General features: G+C 37.0%; 1 protein-coding gene across 3 annotated transcripts in view; it reads left to right on the plus strand.

Moving 5' to 3' along the window:
• The window catches only part of LOC129372028 (netrin receptor UNC5C-like), a 190,815-nt gene that overhangs the window by 18,017 nt on the left and 149,990 nt on the right, over window positions 1-22,808 (plus strand). For 2 of the 3 annotated variants that reach the window (XM_055048998.1, XM_055048999.1), the window contains exon 1: window positions 6,604-6,857. The exons of the other annotated variant lie outside the window; for it this stretch is intronic. In XM_055048998.1, coding sequence (XP_054904973.1) covers window positions 6,623-6,857 — 235 coding nt within the window. In that variant the 5' untranslated portion in view covers window positions 6,604-6,622. Of the gene's footprint in view, window positions 1-6,603; window positions 6,858-22,808 lie in introns of those variants that run through there. 3 annotated transcript variants of the gene reach the window in all.

The raw sequence follows: 22,808 nt of genomic DNA on the forward strand, positions 1-22,808 counted from the left end.
GGGCATTGGGCGTGTTTCTGTAAGTTTGCAAATATGTAGGAAAGCGAGAAAGGGGGTTGTGGGGTGAGGGAGAGAGTTCAAGAGATTGTTAATATGCAGAAGTGTCTGAGAGAGAAAGATATGAGACGTAGAGATTGTATGAGAAGGGGGATTGTGTGTCTGCATGTGCGCGAGTGTTTGTGTATATTCTGCCGTTTCTCAGGCTCTCTAATTGGGACATGGGTTCTGTCTGTGCTTCGCACCAACCATTTTGATGTAAGTCCCACATGAGCATTGCTGTAAATCTTGATAATGGTATTAGGCTTGTTGAGCCATTCGGGGACTTTAGCCTGCAGAGCATGCATGCATGCAAACACACCCCAATGTACACGCACAGACACACACACACACGCGCGCGCAGTCTGAGGGTGGTGCAGATAATGCTTAGTAGAAAAGGCTCACATGTACATAAACGAGTAGCCCAAACTCTGCTCATTACTGTCGCAAAGCCAGACCTTTGGGGCAGTTACCACTCCGTTTCTGCGATAAATCTGTTTCAGTTAACAGAGAGCGAAATGTGTTGCTCAACAAAAAAACAAAGACAAGCCAATATTAAGGGCTGCAATTGTAAGAAATCTACACATTGCATCCATACATATTTGAGAGAGGAAAGGAGCTGGCACTTCAGCCACAGCGGTTTGATTAAAATCTACAGGAAGATGATGTGACAAAAAGACAAGAAATGAGGAAAATCATTTGATCATGCATGTTTTTTATGGAAAATGTTGCAGCAGAATCATTCATCTTGTCGTGATATACATTTGGTGATGAAGGGAAGTAGCGGCTTGGTTTGATTTGTTGGAGTTGTTATAACTGCAGAGTGGAAGTTCTGAAAACATTCTACCAGCACAGTCGGTTTCAGACGCATTGAGGCTGGAGAGACAAATCATTTTATTTGAAGAGTGCCTTACAACTCAACTCCCCATTTTTGAAGTATCCCATAATAACATAATAGCAGAGCATCCTCTCCTTGTCCCACAAAAGAGAACATAGCTTTTGAAAGCGTGATGCAGATCAGAAAAAAAAAAAAGAAAAAAACTTGATATGTTGACTTGAAAGAAATTTCAAGACAACATCACTCCCCTGAATGATTCTATTTCTTGTTTGGGAAATGTGTTTTCACATCGGCCACTACATCTTTTTCTATCATTTAGATGGCATCGCACATATTTGCAGTGTAAGTTATTTGGTACCAGTCAGTGTATAAGCCAGAAATCTAGAAAACTCCAAACATGTATTTTATGTATAAACAGTATTTCATGTTTTTGTTAGTTGTATAAAAATCTACCTGATGGATTTGAAACTATCCATTAAAAAGTGCTTTAATTTTTGTTATTGTGGTTTCTAATTGTATAAGATGTCTGGTGATGTGACGTTCAAAACTGTAGTTGCCAGAAAACAGTGCAGAATAATCTTAGCATATGGAATCTCTGTGTCCTGAACTGTGCATGACGGTTCTGAACTTTGTCTGAACTTGTAGTGCAAAAGTCTGCCTGAGGGGGGAGATTTCATCACCTCACACTAAAAGTTGTACTGGAAAATGAAAAAAAGATAAGCTGTCAGCAGTGGAGTATCAGGGATTATGTGTGTAAATAAAAAAAAAGATTATGAGACTATTAGTTTGTTTCTTGTAAATTAGAAACTATATTTGTGGAATTAACTTCCTAGTCAATTTGAATTCCTGGGATTTTACTGAACTCCTAAGAAGTAGTGTACAGCACAACCAGAGATGCGTAAAATCAGACTTTTGAAAAACATTTATTTTTATAGTCTTGGTTTTGAGCGGCAAAATTTTTTATTTTTTTTGCAAATGGATGGAATGTTTGGAATGAAATTGGAACAGTTTTGTTAAATATCCTAATGAGTGTGTATAGAACCTTAGTTCTAATGTCTAAATAAGATTAAATGTAGCAAATGGCAAACTTGGTAAACAAAAAATAGCTGTCACACGCTGGTCTCAAATACCTATTGACTCAATGTCAGATGACGTTTTGGTGAGCCATTCATATTGGCTGTTATAAATATTTTGTTATTTCCTTAATTTGAATTTTATTGTGTAAAGTCTCCAATCCACAGACTATGGGAAGGAAGAAGGATTCAAATAAATGACTTAAATCTTAGTTTGTTGTCAGCTGTGGGGTGAGCAAAAAAAAAAAATATATATTTATAGTGCATAGCGTATGTAGGAAGTATCTAGATTTTCTCGCTGCAGACTTAAATTCAGGATGCATCTGTCAAGCTGTCAGATGGAAGTCTTCGTATAGCTTTCACTGATGATGAGGGGGAGGCGATGGAGATGAACAGCAGCTCAGAAGAGGTTGTAGATTATTAATATTCTTGGAGTGCAGAGAGTTTAGGCTCATCGTGGAGCTGCACCTACACAACAAAAGCTTCCAGGCAGGATTCAGGCTGAACGGAGCAAAGCTTGAAATCTGACCAGTATCTCAAGAAGGAAGCTTTTCCAAGAGCCTTAAAGTAATCAACTCACAATGACTTGCGTGCGTGTGTGTTTAGATTTTTGCAGATATTTGCTGACTGACCTTTGACATTTTAATTCATTGTAGTAGAGTACAGCTGAAACCATTCAGCTAAAATAAGTCAAACTGCAATGCAGCCGGGGATTGACAACACACCCAACGTTACACTACACTTTGTTTTGCACAGATCTGACCTACCAGTTTTCAGAAGAGCCGACTGAAAATAGATGATTTATTTATTTTAAACAAATCAAGTGTTTCTAGAGATATAATCTACCATCACCGCAGTACAAATTAGTTTCAATACAGAGATACCCCCCAGACAAGCTAAATGGCTTGTTGTCTCAGTTTCAGAAACTATATCAGCTTGTCTATTCGCTTTTCTCTCTGCAAAATGCAAATGATATAGCAGCAGAATGCTGTAAAAGCTAATGAGAGTAATGAGCTCTGGTCTGCTCTCTGATAGAGTTGACATAAAGGGGTGATGTGGGGGTTAGCTCTACTGTAATATATGGGAATGGATGACTGCAGCTGTTACTGCTGGCTCCGGCTCAGGTTTTGTCTCCATCTCTCAAAGCAGATGGAAAATATTATGATGCTGATGATGAGGGAGAGGGGAAACAGTGACGAAGGCAACAACATAATGAGTCAGTAGAATGCTAAGAGGAAACACTTAAAAATTGTTCACTCACTGATAAACCAAGTGCTGAATTTAGTTATTGCTTATTAACACTGGAAAATGAAAATAGTTGTGCTGGAGAGACATTTTATGACCACCTTCACCATTGATTCAAAATACACTAATAAAACCATCTAATCACCTTCTGAATACTTACAACTTCTGTAAAATGTCACTGTAGAAATACAGTGTCCTCAAATTGCAGTTTGCAGTTGTAAGAACTTTTCAAAACTGCCCAGCAGAAATGCTTTTTTTGCATAGGCTTTATACAAACATAGTCCTGTTGCATTTTTCTTCCAGAGTCACAATGTCGTCTAAATTGTGACAGTTTAGAGCGTGGTTGGGGAAACAACGGACAATTTAATCGGCATGACACCAGCAGGGAAATCTAACAACGGAGCCACCAGTGGGGCTTGTTTAATGATTTTCTCCTTTCACCGTTTTCAATTAAGGTACCTTGCTGTGATCACTGCTGAGTCTTTTGGTCACTTTGTGTTCCTCTCTCCATCTGTCTGGGTCCATTTTTATTTTTTTGTACCCGGGTATTCACAGCTTTCTGACTCTGTTCAGCTGTTTGAAGACTGTTCTTAAGTCTTCTGAATGTAAAATGAGCTAGTGAGAGTTTGATTGTGACTGTAATGTTATTATGAAATTAACCTTTTACTTATTTTAGGAAGCTGCATTAAGAGAGTAGCCTCTCATATTGGGGTTACTGACTGAGTCAAAAAACACTTGAAAATTGATTAACTTTAGTGGGAATGTAGGTCATTACCTCCCCTGATATTGAAGTTTTATCTGATGGGGCTTTGGCATCAATGCTGGTTCTGTAGCAATGCTAATGCTCACTTTATAAACTAAATTGGTTATTGACTGTAATAATGTGACTGATTCACATTAAGTCCTAGCACTTTATCAGTGTAATTAAAAAAGTCTCTGATATCACTATCAGTTTATTCCTTTAAATTACACAAGGTTGCCAAATCATTTTTGCTGTCAGTAAACAAATTGTGGATCAGGCTCCATAGCTAAAACCAGAACCACACGATAAATTATCTACAGAGAGAAAGTTAATCAAATTTTTTTCTAACAGGACATGGATATTTCTCTGAATAAAATGTAAAAATGTTCTAAGGTTTTAAGATACATTTTTCTTCATGTTTTAATAATAATTTTTTTAAAAATATGTCAAAAGTTATGTCTACCTTTCTTGACAGTTTTTACTAAAATTTCTGCTGATCAGTTTTCCAGATATTTTCACTGGTAAGTTTTCTTCTTTGGTAATGATTTGTTTAGATTAGTGAACCTAAAACTATCAGGGACATGTATAATTTCATGTGCCATTACATTACATGCCATTGAAAAGGAATGTTTACAAATGACGTTTTTATTTGTAAATTCATTTAGCTTCAGTTGTGGGTAGGACTTGATTTTTAATCTGATATTGACTTAAAAACTTAAATAAAAGAAGATGTAGTGATGTACATTGTTTAGAACAGTCTATGCAGAGCTACACTTGCTTCTGGCCGTATGGATTTTTTAAAATGTTTAAATGAAATATTTCTTACTTTAAGTAAGTGAATAGTCAGGAGGATGGAAAGTGGTAACTAGGAACATATGCATATTTCTGTCTTTGAAAGTGTTTCCAGGTGTGTTTCTTGAGAATGCTGACATTGTTTAAAGGTTGGTGATTGTGGAATGAATAATAGATTTAATTGGAGGTTAATTTTTGCCATGGTTTATTTAGACAGGATGCATTTATTTCTTGTATCTTGTTGAATTTTAGCCCATTTACAAGACACCTTGCCAGATTTTTTTTTTTTTTTTTTTTACTGACCATGACGCCCTCAGAGATGTTTTGTCTGGCTCACCTCATGCTTGTCAGAGTTGTTTTATGCCCAGTGAAATGGATTAAATAATAGAAATGGGTCCAATTTGGGGAGTGAGACCACATGGTTTGAGATCTTGTGATAATAAAACTTAAAAATATTTTTGTCAAAGTGAAATGGATCTTACAAATCACAGTCTAACTTTCCACTAAGCCGGCCTATAACTTCATAAGTGTAAGGTATCAAATATGAGCCCTTGGGTATGAAAATGTGGGGTTAAAGCTCAACAGTCACTATGTTTGAGACTTGTTTTGAAATATAGAAGCAAAGAAGTAATTTCAAATTGCCTTGTGTTTACAGTCAGTTAATAAGGATGTTGTCATGCTCCCAAGATTTGTTAAAAAAAAAAAAACACTTCTTACCACTTTACCACTTCCAGATTGTTTGCAAAACAATTTGCAAACACCGTGAGAATAATGTGTCTGACTCTTTGGCTGTAATGCTGCTAAAGTTAGCTTTATTTTTACCAGCGCTTAACTAAAGGGCTATTTCACTGTTTTTATGAGTCTGGACAGCATTTGATCTCACATAAATCAAAATCTGACTTTCACAGTCCCAAAGAATATCCGCCCCCATTGTTTGCATCGTTTTAGCAAGTTTAAAAGCTCAACTGAAATCTACTACAGACTAAACAAGCAAACTCTGGTCCACCTGAAAATATATTATTTTCCATGTATTCTGTAAAAACGAGTGGAATGCGTTGGTGTGTATCGCTGTATCAGACCAGAACCCAGCAGGGGAAATGTAATATTTAAGTATGTCCTTCCTCACGGCCTCGGACAATTGCTTCTCAAAACTACCCATTCTGTTCTGACTGAAAAATCAGCCTCTGGAAGCTGAGCTGTTGGATCTGGTTTCTGCATAAATAAACACACCTATAAAATTCATACCAATCACACAATATGGAGAGGGGGGTGAAAAGTTCGCTAGGGGAGTTGTGACAAGAAGAGGATGACGACATGTGGCTGAGAACAAAATGACGCAATTTTCGTCACACAGCTGTGACAATGAGCACTGATGTAGGCAGCTCCTCTCGATCATTCAAATCCCTTTAATGATGACAGTCAGGCTCTATAGTTCTGAGTTGTTAGCTGAGTAGTTGTTTTTTAGCTCCTCGTTGTTTCCTCTTTAAGCTGCTTTGATCTCCTTGGTCAGTTTCTTTCTTGCCTACTTAAAAAGGATCCGGTTCCCACTGCTCTGCTGAAAGCCTCGTCTTTGGTCAGATGCAGCTTCCTCAGGTATGACGTTTACTATGGTTTACTGTTGGTGTTTGTGTGAGAGGCCTTGGTCTGGACACACTGAAAACTGATGCATGATGACACAGATAGAGCGAGCTAATTTAGGGCAGTGACTGAAGCTTCAAAAACTGCAATCTGTGAAGTTAAATCAGGCTTTGACTCATCGGTCCACTTCCTAACAGTCCTAACCAGAGGCTTAGAGGTTTTCCTTTTGTTCTTTTAAGTTGGAACGATGAAGCAGAGACTAGTCTGTAATGGTGGTCCAGTGTTTTTTTTTTTTTTGTTTTATCCCTGGTGTATTTAATGTGCTGTCAAATCTTTGGAAGTGAAGTTGAGAGGTTTACACTGGTAAACTTCCCACGAACAATGATGGGAAAGTCTGGGAGTTTTTTTTTTTTTTTTCTCTACTTCTGTTATGCTGTTTTTCAGCTTCTGATGCGCGGTCTTGTGGTGGGATGTAAACACTCGCCAGATGCTCTGTCTTTGGAGAACTCCGCAGTGCGGTCCTCTCGAAACCGCTGGAAGCTGGGCATCAGAAGTGAGTGGTACAGGATGTGTTCACATTTGCAGGTTTTGGTGAAGCCGTTCGGTGGGTGGCAGAACCACTGAAGTCTGAGATCCTTGCACTGAGAAGAAGCACCTCATCATTTGCCAGGGCACAGTACCTGGCAGAGCTTGAGGAGACCTGTGTGTTTCTTCTGTCTGTTTTTTCCAGTAAATCCCACTTAGGGATGCCATGCTCCCATGAGGGATCTTATAAAAACTCTGAATTGATTAGGAAAGAAAAAAAAATGCTCAAGGAAAACACTAGGAGTTAATCTTTGGTGAAAGTGATTGCAGCATAGCAACAAAGTACAAGCAAGCGTAGACCCGACATGGCCATCTGTGGCGAACTCTCATACAAGTGACTACAAACATTACATTGGTGACAAAGTGTGAAGAAAAAATAAAACTGTTCCTCTGGATTCATGACAGTGCATGCACTTTGAGAACAGGCTCATCTTCTCTCCTCTCTATCTCCCATCTGTTTGAGAAGAAAATAGGTTACATCAACAATTTAGATTGTAATTATGACTGAGATCAAACAAAAGTTATGTTAACAGCACCAAATAAATGAAAAAATAACTTTTTTATTTTTCACACATTTTTTAAAATTAATTTTATGTTCTTATCTAACAGAATATTCATCATTTTAATTTAGACTATATCTACTTCTCCATTTATTTTTATTTTTTTATGAGGCCTTTGTGTCATACGTGCAGAGATGGTGGCAAATTTGAGAGGCTACTAACTTACATTAGCAATGTAAAGGTTCACAATCAAAGGAAATATAAAATAATATTTTGAAGAATTGTTATTAACTCATCTTAGATCCCCTCCATAGTATGCATGAAGGAAGACTTTGGTTTCAGTCAACAGCAGCAGAATTTTCAGGGAAAGTTATAGGAGCAAACTGCTGTGCCAAAGCTGTCCACATTTAAGGTTGCTAAAAAAAAAAAAAATCTCACGTCACTATAAGAGCAGAAACATGAGGGTTTCTCATTAATTACAAAAAATGACATATTAGGACTTAAACCATGTAAAGTATGTGGATTAATCATTTTACTTCTGTAAGCTGAGAAAAAAATTAAAGCCATGCTGAGGTTATAAAACTAAGCTTCTCTGACCTTTCGACAGTCAGTTGGGCCTATTACTTCTGACCCATTAGCCAACTGGTACTCCCGCTCCGATCCACCCCCCACCACACACCCCTCCGTCATCTCTCTCTGTCACTTTCTTTCTCCCCTGCTCCCCATATGCACCTCATGTCCTGAGGATGTGTCATACCTCGATGTCTGGACTGTCAGAGAGGTTTATGTCTTCATTCTGTTACCCTGGGTGACAAGGCATTCCGTTACCTCCGGTGGCAGGGTACTCTGTTTCCCTCGGTGACGGAGCATTCCATTGCCCTCAGTGACAGCACTGGGAATCATTGGGCTTTAAGCACCAGCACAGAGAGAGAGAGAGCTGTTGTGTGTAGGGTAGAGACACGCCGGAGGTTGCTCTCCTCATATGTTTGTTTGAGATTATACTTGTCAACTAATACATATGCATGTTTCGGGCCTACTTAAATTTGAATTGGCACAAGTTCCTTAAGTTTCTTTTTTTTTTTTTTACTTGTTAATGGGAAAAGTAAAAAAAAAATAAAGTCCAATATAAATGGTAAAATTAAAAGGCAAGAAATCAATCCCAGTCTCCTAGTGTGTGTGTGTGTGTGTGTGTGTGTGTGTGCGTGTGTGTGTGTGTGTGGGTGTGTGTGTGCTTGTGTGTGTGTGTGTGTGTGTGTGTGTGTGTGTGTGTGTGTGTGTGCTTGTGGGTGTGTGTGTGTGTGTGCTTGTGTGTTCCTTGGGAAGTGGGAGTAAAGGGGGAAGCATAGCTCTAGGAAACAGAGTAAAAGGGCAGCGGAGGGTGAAGAGGGATGCACTTCACAGAGGAGACCGACACAGCATGACTGTGTACTGCCCCAAATCTCAGGACCATTTGCCTAATTTACTCATTTACACTTGCTGGTTTTATCTTAAGGACAGCTCTGGCAGTCGTGGTGTTAGTGAAGAAATTTCTTGAGCAAATTATTATTCGCTCACAATGGACAGTTGAACCCAGCTGGATACAGAAGAACAGACTTGGTGACACTTTTAGAATTACAAGTGCTTTCAAATAATTGGCTATTAAGAAGGCAGACAGAGGAGTCTGTTAAGGGACTGGAAACTCATACAGGGTGTACCAAGCCTCTCGCCCTATGACATCCTGGAAAGACTCAAGCCCGCATTAACTTTGCCCTGGATGTATCTGGAAGGGAGCATTAATAAATAAATGAAAACTAAGACAGACTCGACTTTAGAGTTTGCTAAGAGCACTATGCTTTTGTGAGAAATATTTTTTTTTCAGCCTGGGACTGAGGCTAACTGCCTGGAATGAAGAATTACAGATATGCTCAGAATTATTCTGACTCCATGTGAAATTTGTGATACTGTATGCAGGGAATGTAGTGTTCAGTGTTATGACAGTTGTAAGATGGTATGTAAAATGTCATTATTTCAACATTCTCTGTGAGTTTTGTCCACACACAATTTACATGAAAATTGTGTGTGGACCTGTGTGGACAGATACATTTTTTATTTTTTATTTATTTTTTTATTTTCCTTTGCCTTTTAAACTGTTATTTCATAGAGACATAGAGTGTTTTAAACAAATATTTGTCTCTAAACTAACAATTTTGCTCTTATCTTCAGATCAAATCTGGACCTTTGAAGATAAATTTGCAGAATCTGTGTAATATGAAGTGGTATTATTTTCAGGAAAGTGATTTGGCATTATAGAGTTAATTTATTTTTAATTCAGTTTAGTTTATGCCATGCCAATTCACAACACATCATTTCAAGGTGCAATGCAAGATAGCTACATCGGAGAAAAGGTTCCAAAGAAAAGACAAATACGGTTAATCTGAGAAACTGGAAACATTTTGAATAAATAGTAATAAAAAAAAAAGTATGCATTTTTTATTTTCACTTGAATAGGAAGGTATCATAAAACTAGAAACCATTAGCAGCCATTGGGCTGGTGTCAGTCAGAAGCAGAAATAACAACCCAGCAGTTAGCAGGCAAATGGTCCACAGAGTGGAAGCTGCTTGGATGGAATAAATTTAACTTCCAGCTGGCTGAGCTTCAATGCTCCAAAATATATCACCTTTCCTCTGGTACACACAGAAACACATGCATACACACACCATGCACATTCCACACAATTTAATGTATCATAAATTTGACCTTCAGAAGCCTGGACAACATCCTGTTCTCCAGTTATGTGATAAATTAACCTTATTTGTGTTCCCAGTAAAGAAAAAAAAGAAAAATAATACTGAAAAAACACATCTAAAGTGTAACTTTAGACACACAATGCCATTTTATCAGAGTTTTAAGGCCTATGCTATTCATTGTTTCTTTGTGATACCACTGCTTTCAGTGGTATAGAATTAAGTATCAGCTTACAGCAGATTCAGTCTCACTTACTTTAACACTTCCACACATTCTTACCTTCTGTTCTATAACCAGACTTGCAGAGTTTAGAAATAAATTGCCTGTGTGAGACTATGTTACAAGTATCCACTTTTAATCATGGTGTATGTGTAATTCATTTGCCACATAGAACAAAAGGTACTATTTCTTTTTTGTATAACATACTGTTCTGGAAAAATTACACTTCATACATATGAAGAAAAATGTCAATATTCTTCCTCCTTTCCCTTTATTGTCATATTTTCTCCTACAATTACACTTCTTATGATCCCTGAAATGTAAAACTATTTAATAAAACAGTCAATCTTCCAAATAGGAAATTCAGTCACCTTTTTCTTTCTCTTTTCTCAATCCTGTCCTCTTGACCATTTTCCCCTCTGTGCTTTGTTCCATGTAAAGGAAACAATTTTGGCAACAGCTAGTCAATCGGACCACTCCATCCCGCAGAGGGAGTGCAGTATAACGAGCACTGCCGGTGGATAATGGCCATGATTTAGCTCCCCAGTCAAAAGGTTACACTGCTCTAGCTCCAGAATGAATGAAGGTAATAAGATATCCCTTGGATAAGTAAGTCTCACATGAACTGCTGCACTGCAATCCCCCAAAGCTCAGTTTTAATAGTTATTTTCAGTTTTTAAAGGGAAGCTTAGTTTATTCTGGAACACTTTTATCAAATGAAATACAGTTACTGAAGTTGGTATAAGGTAGCAAACACAGGGATATATGCAGAAATTAAAGAGGAGATCAAAAGTAGTGTCCCTATTATCTTGACACATCTCGAATTAGAGAGCTATTGGCTTGAGGTAATGTCCGTTTTGGGGTAGCGTAAAAGATATTAAAAGGAAAATGAATTGAGCATTTACCTCACAAATGCCACCTGAAAATTCTACTCTTAAAAATTGTTCTTCATATCATTCAACTTTGAATGAATTCATGCAACACTTCGTGGTTAAAATGAAGAGCTTATCTGCAAATGTTTCATGCCACATTTAGATCTGATTTCTTGTTTGCATTTTGCTTTGCGTTTTAGTGTATAAAAGTTACAGTTTGAGGGGTTTTTTTGTACATTGTGAGATTCTGTAGCTGCTGCCATGAGGTAGTGATTACACGTGCATTTCCAAGGCTTTAGTGCCGTAGTTTGCGATTTGAAACACATGTTTTCTTTGTTCTTCTTTTGGCTACTGTGGAAGCCGAGAGAGCAGAGTGGTGTACACCCACACACATAAACACTGAGGCTGGGTGGTAACTTGCTACTGAGTCAACACTAATTAATGCCACATTGCATGTTTACAAGCCAACTTTTTCCATTCTTCCAGATTTTTTCCCTTTATATTTTTCTCCAATGGTTTGTACCATGTAGAATAATTTTCACAAGGTCATCTTGTGGCATTGATGTGTAGAAAATAGGGCAAAATAGCACATAAGCTGGAAGACCATTTAGAAACATTGATGTAGTAAGCATAATTTGGCAAACATATGGGAATGCAATTAATACATATAAACATATTACTGATTTTCTTGGAATTGCGTGTGCGTGAGTGTTGGAGGGGTTCCGCCATTGTGAAAGATCTGTGAAAGCAAATAGTGGAGCAAACGAGCATTCCTCTCCACATCTCTGACTTTTGTTTCTTTCTTTTTGTTCTATAATATGGCCAAATTCCAACAGAGTTATTCCCAGTAGATGAGTTTCCACTGAGTTTGCACAATTTGACATTTCAAAAACAAATTTGCTCATTGGAAACTCACCAATTAAAAAAACAAAAACAAACAAAAAAGCAGATTTTCAATGAAAAGGCTTAGTCACGTCAAAATTGGTTTATTTCACAAAACACTTACTCCACTACACAGTGTCTTTGTGTGTGCCACGTCTTGACAGCACGACACAAACATACAGAAAACTCTTGAGGGGAAATATTGACAGCTGACTTCAGCATGAAGTTTCTCAGGTTCTTGAGCAAAATATTTTTATTGAAAAAGAAACATTTATGTAACCATATAAAGTGGTGCTCCGTTTACTTTATTAGTTTAAAAGAAATGCATTCCAGCTAATGATCAAGGAAAATATGAAATTCCCAAAGTACTAAACAGTTTTTTTGGCATTTCTCTTAGGCTATACGTAAGAAACAAAAGCCTTTAACATTGACACCATGCATAACAAGTTGTGTGGAACTGTTAACTTTACCCTTTAAGTTTCATATTTTAAGTAAGTCTGTCAGAAGAAAGGCTGCCATACAGTCGGTACCAACGGGACCTCTGACCAACACCAACAGGCAAGGCGAATGAAGTGCCTTGACAGATTGCATTGGAAATCCACCAGTAAACCACCAGTAAACCACTGGTTAAAGGACAACTCCGATCTTCTGACCCACAATCTCCTTGGAGGAGAAGTTGGTTCACAGGAGTAGGTTTACACATTTTTAAGGTGAATGGGGAATAATTTTTGTACCATCATTGCAAACAACATTATATAAACCAAACTCTCAGAGGAATTAGAAATGAATACAATTCAGGTGGCAAAAATTGTTTGAATTTGGTACTAGCAAGGCATACCTCATAAAATGACTGATGAGTCATTTGTATCACAGTTTTTTACTCAGTATTACAGGACACACATCCAACACCCTCTCCTGGTCTTTTTGTGTTCCTCTTTCATCTTTAACTTCAAATACCTGCATAGTTTCATTAAAATCTTAAATCTTTCTGATGAATTTCAAGTATGAAACGATAACCGCCCAGTTAGTCAGAACCTGTCAATACTGTTAGAGAACTTCCCCATGCTTTTCTGGCATGTGCCCGCCTATGTGAGACAGACAGTGAAGTGAGAGTGGTTAGCATTCAAATGAGATGACAGTGCAAAAGCAATTAGTCTAACTCTGTCTTTGTGGCGTTTTTTTTTTTTTTTTTTGCTGTGTGTTTTTCTCGCTTTATTATTCTCTCTTCTTGTCTCTTAGACTTTTTTATTTTCTGCCTTCACACATTCCATCATTTCTCACCCCCACACTGTGACAGAAGGAGACTTTATTTTTACTTTCTTTATTTTGGCAAAGTGAGACATCCACCATGTGAAAATATACACCCACTCCACTTTCTAAAGAATTTTAGCTCCTATGAGACTGTAGTTGTAGCGCCATAAATCTATATTTATAGAGGTAAGGTAATGTTTTAAATTTTTTCATTTGATGTATTATACTCTTTAGTACTAATCATTTTGCTAAAGTTTTGTTGCTGATAATTCATGTCTTTTTTAATTTTTTTGCACATACTCAGCATTTTTTCTCTTGGTAAAAATGTTTTTTTCAGTTTCAAAAAAAGCGTACGATTCAGTTGCAATCTCTCTTACCGCTATCTCTCATACCAAGCGTGCATGTAGCGAGAGTGGAGAGGAAAAACTGCCCTTTAACAGGAAAAATCCTCCAGCAGAACTTGGATCAGTACAAGTAGCCATCTGCCATGACGGACTGAGGGTTCGAGAAGATGAAGCATATACACAAAAAATACACAGATGGACTGATGTAGGATTATTTCTGTTGTTCATAAAAGTAAAAGGTTAATAGCAGTAGAATGACAATGATTACCTGATAACTTCCTCCAGGAATGTATTAAACAGAATGCCAGACCATGAGTCGCTCTATAGAAAAACAACAAAGAGAAAACAGAGTTCAAATAACAGTTAATGCGAATCATAGAGTAGTAAAAAAGAAAGTGAGAAAAATGTGTCTGCCTTTAGCCTAAGCACAGAGATATCTCAGGATACCGTGAACTGGTCTAACCATAAGTTTCATCAAAAATGAAAGTTTTAAGTCTCGTCTTTAAAGTGGACAGGGTGTCTGCCTCCACAGGAGAGGAGCCTGATGACTAAAGAATCTGCCTCCAATTCTGCGTCGAGAAATTCCCGGAACCACCAGTGAGCCTGCAGTCTGAGAGCAAAGTGCTCCGTTAGGAACATATGGATCAATCAGATCTCAGATTGAGCTTCGTCCTTAAGGGCTTTATATGTGAGAAGGAGAATTTTAAATTCTATTCTGGATTTAACAAGAAGCCATTTTTATCAGAACCCTTCCTACACCGGTTTGGATCAACTGAAGGATTTTAACTGTATTTCAGAGACTTCCTGATGATAATCAGCAGTATAACCAGCCTTAAAGTAGCAAATGCATGTTCGGGCTTTTCAACATAACTTCTGGAGAGGATATTTTTAATTTTGGCATTATTCCGTAGATGAAAGAAGAAAATCATAACACTTTATAGCTCTGAAAATGCCTAACAAAATGTCCTTCTGACAACCCTTGCCAATCTTTGCGGTCAAAGCAATCATTGTGTTTGTGGAACTGGAACTATAAATAAAATCTTGGACAAGGACCCAGGTTATCTTTTCTTACCATACATTATATGGAGGATCAACAAAGAATTTTGCAGTGTAAATATGTAACAGCTTTCCTAATATCTTTATTGAAGGTTCTGTATCTCCCTGGTAATAGACAGCTTTGTAAAATAATGAAGGAAATTAATTTTGTGTTTGCCGCTAGGCATAATTTTGTAAAGTGTTTACATGTTTTCTTCACAGTGAATGCTGTAATCACATTTTGTCATCAGTTTGTTAAGGTTTGTCAAATCAAACAATATTAGCGTTCTGCAGTACTTGCACATTGTATATATATGGTCAAAAATGACTGTTTAAAAAGCAGCTTTTATCATCACATGTTGCCCTTAGCATGCAAAGTGGGTACATGCATAGACTTACACATCCTGCATTTTTAGTGTACTCCATCCTCATCAGCTGTATCACTGACATCCAACAGGCACATTCTGGGTGATTGACATATGAGACAGCCAATTATACAAGGCCGGGAAACGGACCAAATGTGAGGTAGTGAAAGGCTTGTTTCTGTTTATGAATAAAACATTTTAAAAACAGCCTCATGGTTTGATTTGGATTCTGTTTCACGTTTGTTTATTGCTGCAGGTTGTTGGCTGTCAGTGTCGGTGAAAAGTGTCAGGTAATGCTTTTGTCTTTGTGTGTAAAAGTGTGTGTCTGTGTGTTTCTTGGCTTAGAAGAAAATGCCAGACACTGACACCTAGTCAGAATAAATGTTAAAATATAGATTGCCAGGAAAGTTTTATCAAATTGTTGTTGTTGGCAGTCTTCTTCTAGAGTATGACTTTTTGGCACAGTTTCACTCTGTTCAAAATGTGCAAACCATGAGGTGTAGTACAGGCTGTATTGTTCAAAGTATAGGACCCAAGAAAAGACAGGGGATGATATATAATGTTAAAAGTAGTTTTTATCAAATATAAATTATATTGAAGTAGTGGTTAGTGCAGTTGCAGACTCTTTCTTCATGAAGTTCTCTGACTTCAGTTTATCATATCTGCTAGATAGTTAGACCCTGTTGCTGTCAAATTTCTCTTAGGTGTGAAAGTATCTGCATGGTTATTTGCCATGTGTGTCTCCATGCTGCCCTGTGATAGCGTAGGAACCTGTCCAGGTTGTATCCTGATTCTTACTGACTGAAGGAGATAGTGCCACCATCCTGCAAGGAGAAGTGGGTATAGACAAGAGCAATGGACCACAGATAAATATACAAATTTGGGAGAGTCGCACCCAAAATGACCTGCAGATATACTTGAAGGTGATATTTCAAAATATCTACCCAAGTACATATGCACACCACATTTAATAGGTTTTCACTCCAGAAATAAATTATATGTTCTTTATTGTTGAAAATTTCGTGTTGGTGTATTAACTAGAAAACATCTTAAAATAAAGTGGAGCTTGCAATTTCATAATTACAAATTGAAAAAAAGTTCAAGAACTATAAATATTTTCGAAAGACATTGATAGAGTACACATGTTATTTTCTGAGTTTAACTTTGGGAATCAGTTATTTGTTTTAACATTACGGTTTCATGATAAGATAAATTTGCTCAATCCAGATCACTGTTCAGAAAGAGCTGACGCAAGGGGAAAGAATGTAGCACACGATGGGCAGCTTGGGAGAAGAGACCCACAAACCACAGGGTGGGCAGAGCAATGGCAAACCCTCTGTATATTTCTCACTCACTCCTCAAACTCTCTCAGCCTGCCCAGCTGCTGAAATATGGAACCCAAGACACACACTGCTGCTCAGATGGCAGCACTTAGTCATAATGGTTGCCCATGTGAAAGTGTAACTCCACCCTAAAGGCTGATCCAGAGTAGAGTGCCCTCACAGAATGGACAATTTTATGTAAAGTTTATGCCCTCGAGGTGCTTTTAGGAAGGACAGATTCTGCTTCCTGAGACACACATAAATCATGGCCAACCTTTACAAGGGACTCGGGAAGAAACAGGCCTTCACCCACATAAATACTAGGACACCAGCTTGCTAAATCTGGGGCAACAGAAGCCTGAAGGGTAAAAATAAATATTTATATTTTTTTACATGTATTTTTATGTTGAATTGTACCGCCTGGCTTTATGATACTGGTACAGAAACTTGCAACGATTTCACCCCATATACAAAAACAGAACATTTATTTGACTTTGTTACTCAGCACTAGTCAAATATAATGCAGTGTTTCTCATATGTGTTCTGCTGGTCTGATTTGGTTTTAACATAACCAACCATTTGAAGGTTTTATTGGTCTTGCGGGATTTTATATATTTTCAAATGACCATCTATGACCAGTCTGGTCATTCTTTAGGCTTTACTTCTGGTAGTACTACTGATTTTTCATATTTTACACAATTTAAAATTACTGTCATCAATAACACTTTGTATAACAGTGTAATACACTGTTTTTAATCTCTAGTTTTTAGCCAACCAGTATAAGTCCCAGTTGAGAAATCATGATAAAAGAAATTATAGGAACATAAATAAAATTATTTATTTTTGCAGTTGTTCATTTATATTAGAAGCAGACAAGTGTTTAATTTCCAAAACAAAATTTTCAAAAGTTTGCCAATATTTTAAAATTCAAAATATTACATGACAGAGGTCAAACACTTCTATGGATAAAATAGAGCCACTCTCATTTCAGTCGTGCTGTAGAAAATGGTTTCTTATATTGCCATACGTTTTCTGTCTAAAATTTGTTAACGCCTCGCCGAAATTTGAAATAGGTATTTTTACTCAGCAACAATGTCCACACAGAAGATTTGTTGTTTTTGTGACCTGGTAGTGCTGAAGTGTGTTGTATTCAGTGAGTGGAAAGTGTTATCTTTGAGCTTCTATTTATAGTTATCACTCAGTTCCAATCAAGCTTAGGTAAGGTGAGACTCTGTTCTCTAACCATTTCCTTTGATAATATCTACGCAGTTTCAGAAATATACAGTTTTGAAACTTATGTCCAACTACATTTTCCAATCCTTATATGTCATTCAGCTTGATAAAGTTGAACATGGCAACATATCAAAGTATTTTCCCCCTTTTTTGGCTTTCTTTTTATTCCTTGAAAGGTTTCTAATTTGCGACTGGTCACCAGTATACTCTAGCAGGTCACTTTGTAAATCATATCACCAGGGAATCCACTGACTGCAGAATGTTGACAGAACTGTAAATAATGATTTTGCTTCTGAAAAATTCCTATTACGGAGTACCAAAGGAGAAGAAAAATCATTTCTATGCACTTTCCCCTTCTGTTCATCTCTCCCCTTTGTTTTTCATGTCATTAGTCTTTTTGTTCTATGCAGGATCCCACATCTTCTTCCGCCTTTTCTTTATATCTTGATCCATGGCCTGAATCTTTGAGCTTTAATTCTGGGATTCTGTTTCACTTCACCATATTCTATTCAGTGACTTTCTGATGAACCTTAAAAGATTAAAGGAATGGTGAGGGAAGACTTATCTGTGTTTCGCAAGTTTTTTTTTTTTTTTTTACTGTTTCACTAACTGGCCGAATATCTTTAAGGTGACAATGAAATACATGCTTATAGTATTTTGTTTTACTGTTTTGTGTGTGTGTGCGTGTATGTGTGTGTGTGGGTGTGTGTGTGTGTGTGTGTGTGTGTGTGTGTGTGTGTGTGTGTGTGTTGTGTGTGCGTGGGTGTGTGTGTGTGTGAAACATATATAAAACTGAGCAAAATTACATGTACACTTTAGGGCTGGAACATCAACCCGTTCAATTCAATCAAATAATTACATAAATTATAACGTGTCAAAAATTTTAACACAATTAATCACACTCCTTTTTTTTTTTTAACAAAGGCAAGGACTTTTGTATTGTGTTTCTGGTTCGCCTAAAAGTCTGAAGCACCAGGAATATTAGCAAAAAACAGTGAGGGACAACAAATGTGCTTTTCTTGGCCTCCTCTCAATTCTTTTTTGTTTTAAAGAAACAACATAACGAGATGCTGGAAAAGGAGTTTTTGCTGTCCCATGAAAGTTGTCCAACATGGAATAGGCTTATCGGAATTATTGAAGCCTTCTCTACATCTCATTTTTTATTATTTTTTTTCAAAGAAGCTACATGAATGATCAGGGGTTCCTGAAACAAAGCTGTATAGGTGTAGCATTTTGCACCAGTTTGAATAACCTAAACAAAGATTAAAGATTAAAAGATTAAAAATGTTTGTTGTTGAACTCCTATGTCAATTCTTTTGGCTGCAAAATTATTTGCAGCCAAATAAATTGAATTTAAAAGGTTGCTTATTTTGTCAGTGGCTTTTGATGAAATTGCAATTAATTGCAATTAATTAATTGCAGACACCAGTAAAAACTTTGAGTCCCACTTAAGTAAATTAATGTTCTTATATTCCTATGTAATGTATGATTGTCCTTTCTTTGTACAAAACATGCTATGTTTATATCAGTGTGGAATTAAAGATTTTTGACAAATCAACAGCTAAAAAATTGACAGCAGTGAGCTGTGCAGAAATGTCTATCCTTGAGAACTTTGTGAAGTCTGTCAGTTGAAGTTAGTTAGAACATGCTGTCTGCTGCTTGTAGTTGTGTGTGTGCATGAACATGTGTTTTTCAAAGCCTGTCTGAGAAAAACATATGCTTTGCTGGTGTGTGATTGATTGTCAGCACCACTGCATGCTCTCAGAGCTGTGCTTACTGTGTAGGTGGTGGGTTGCTGCCTTTACCACACAGTACAAATGTTGGATTTTAGCCAAGCCTTATTGTACGAATGCCCTAAGCATGTATTTTACGCTCTGACACTGTAAATGTCTTTCTGCTAGATGTTTACAAAATGAAAAGAGGAATATGAAATGGTAATTGCAGAGGTTTAGTTTAGAGAGTAAAAGGGGAAAAAGAGGAAGTGAGAAAATAAAGACTGGATGACTGTTTAAAAAATAACAACTGTGGAGTTGGTTTGTGTAGAGTTTACTTACTTTCAGTAAGAACTTTTCTTTCCATCGCGAAATTTACAGTCTAACACACCGGCACATATATATAGTAAACTTTATGTATATTTGCTGTGCATACTCATCCCTGAAATGACTTTCCAGTCTGTGTGAGGTAGGAAACTACATAAGTAGTATGCACTCTGGGACCATGACTGAGAACACTCTTCTTTTGTATGTGTGTTTGGAGAAAGTACACATTTCCCCCCTAATAAATTACACAAGGTTCAAGCAGTGAGCAAATACATGTATTCCCACTTTGATTTCCCTTCTACACTCACTTTTCAACACATTTTCCCTTTCTATCAATCACAAACTCAGCTGAACAGATATATACTAACTCTGCTCTTTTTGCTGTTTATAAAATGTCTCTAAGATGAGTGCTTCTTCCTGGTTCTCCCCAGCCATTTCACCCTGGGGAGAGATAATAATCCATCCAGCTTTCAACACTTAGATTTCCCAACCAGAACCGGAGTTTGTCAGGTCACTAAATATTGTTGACTTAATTTTTTTCCCTTTTCAGTGAAACTTAAGAATGTGTTATGGATCACTGATCTTTTTGGAAGATCTTGAGGTTTTCTCACATAGACTACTGGCTTCCTCTCTTCTTTTTCTGCCACATATTCTCAAAGACACTTATAATAGGTACCGGTAGCGACACTCTTTCCACTCAAGGATAGGAGAACGCTTGCTGATCACGGAAAATAGCCTAACTCCCCATCATCAAAAGTCCTTTTTAAAATATTTTTTCCAAAAGAAAAATGGCTGTGTTAAAGTTAATTAATTTTCCTTTCCAATGATACCCACTTTATGTATATTGAATTAAATAAAACTTGAATTTTCCCAATAGTTTTTATAAATTTTTTGAAAAGCCTGATTAGAACATTACTTATGCTAAAAACGCTCCTCCTGACATCGTGCTGAAACATTGTCCAAGAAAACCAGTTTGGGCGTCGCGAACAAATGACCAAATGAGCCAAGAATGATATCAAATTAAACTTTAAACTATATGCTTTCTAGACACACCCGGTTTGTCGAAGGTTATTTTTAGTTGTTTTGTAAATCATAAAAGTATCAAAACAGATTGTCAAATAGCGAATAAATTATAAAAAATAAACCCCACAAAATGTGTATCAAAATAAAAATTAATATCTGAGCTTTAATATTATATTGGTGCCAAACCTGTATAATCAACGTGGGTGATGCTCCATGCATATCAACACATGAACAGACCTCCCCCGATTCACCCCTTCTAGCTTTCGCTCTTTCTGTAAGCTAAATGTGGCGACTTGGTGAAGCAGGCTAAAAATGAATAACCATAGTTTTAAGCCTCTGGTAGTTGTAAGAATGTTGGTATGAACCCCTCCTGAGCTTTTTACTGTGTGCACCAGCGTCTACCAGGGATGCTGGTTTAACATATTTTTTTTGGTGAATTTGCAAACTGAAAAGCGGACGGATCGCCCAGCTGGCAGATCATGACATCTGCTGCGCTCTGCCGAGCTCCACCACACTTCTCCTGAGCGCCGCGCTCAGTCTGCCAGAGGGGTAAACAATTAAATCTAGTCGAAACTTTTACAAAAGAGGAGAAATTAAGCAAACATGATCGCTTCACCTGAACATGGTTATCCATCCTCCTTCTCCTGTGGATCACACAGGTATGCTTTGCTTCCCTGTCCTTATTATTTAGTATAATAATAATAAAAGTACAATAGATCCGCTAATTAGATCCATTAGATTTATGGGCCCGGGAATTATGCATGACGACCTGTATTTGTGTGGTTTAGGTTTGTGCTCATTTTGTGCGATTTGTGCAACAAGCAAGATGCGAGTTAGCAGATGAAGTAAATGTATATATACCAAAATAATACATTCTGGACTCTTTTTATGAAAAACTGTGCTTTCTTTGACACTTTTTCAGATGGTCAGTAGTAGGCAATTTTCCATTAAAAAAATAAATCTAAAAAAACCCCTCTATTTTCCGCCAGCAATATATTAAAAAAAATTACTGAAGATAGCTATAAATAAATGTTTTTATCTGTTGCAGCAGCCTCATTTTCAATTCTTATGTTTCAGTGAAAAGCATAAATAAATAAACATTTTGCTACAAGTCAAATTGTCTCTAAAATTTTATTTTTTTAAAATCAAACAAAGAATCCCTATTTCCTACCTGCAATATCAAGAAAACTATTAAAGATGGCCGCCTTTATTTTATTTACCAGCCTAATTCATCTGTAGTAGAGAAGTTTTATTGGAATCTGATGAAAAATACTAATTTGGAAAGTGGTCAAAAAATACTAACCTTTGTCATTTTTTGAATTTCTGTCGGTAAAATTAGCTTTGGAAGCATTTTTGCAGCCTAATCTTAAACAGTCCCAGTTTTTCTGCTCTTTTCTGGTGATACACTTAATAGAAAAATGCATTTAGAGTATTAAAAATCTAAAGAAAAAAACTGACTGCCGGTACCTACTTATTAAATGTGGACAAACTCACAAAAGAGGGTTTGTACACTACTTTTAAGAGGTTTCAGGAAGAGGACATGGAGGAAAAAAGAATAAAGAAGGGAAGCAAAATTATAAGAAAAATGGAGTGAAAAGCTTGGCTTTCATGTTTTATTTTATTTTATTCTTAACACTTTTCTTCTTAAACTGGCAGAGATAATAAATAAATAAATAAAAATACAAACTCTGCTTCTTGCTTATTTATTCCTTTGGGACTAATCCAAGCTAATGATATGCTTTTCAAAAGCAATTTTCTTTATGCATTTGTGATACCATGCATATAGTGGTGGACACCGCTCACTGAGCACAAAGACGCGCTATAAATGAGCTCCTCTTCATGCTATTTTCCTCTTGATTTAGTCCCGTGCTTTTTTTCAGTGAACAGCTCCAAGAGTGAGCTTAAAGGGAAACAAGAGGAAGTATGAAGTTAAGTGAGGGACTGGAGAGTTTACGGTCGCCTGTGTGGTCTTTAAATTCATAAGTGCAACAGGTTCTTTTTAGATCTGATCCCAGAAAAGAAACTTCTCTCTCCTTTTTTTCACTTTGTTTCTGTAGAAGCAGATAACCACAATTGGTCAAAAATGATGAATCTTGATGGCTTTTAGTT

This window comes from Poeciliopsis prolifica, unplaced genomic scaffold, assembly GCF_027474105.1.
Source record: "Poeciliopsis prolifica strain line A6 unplaced genomic scaffold, Auburn_PproV2 SCAFFOLD028, whole genome shotgun sequence".
Classification (NCBI taxonomy): Eukaryota; Metazoa; Chordata; class Actinopteri; order Cyprinodontiformes; family Poeciliidae; genus Poeciliopsis; species Poeciliopsis prolifica.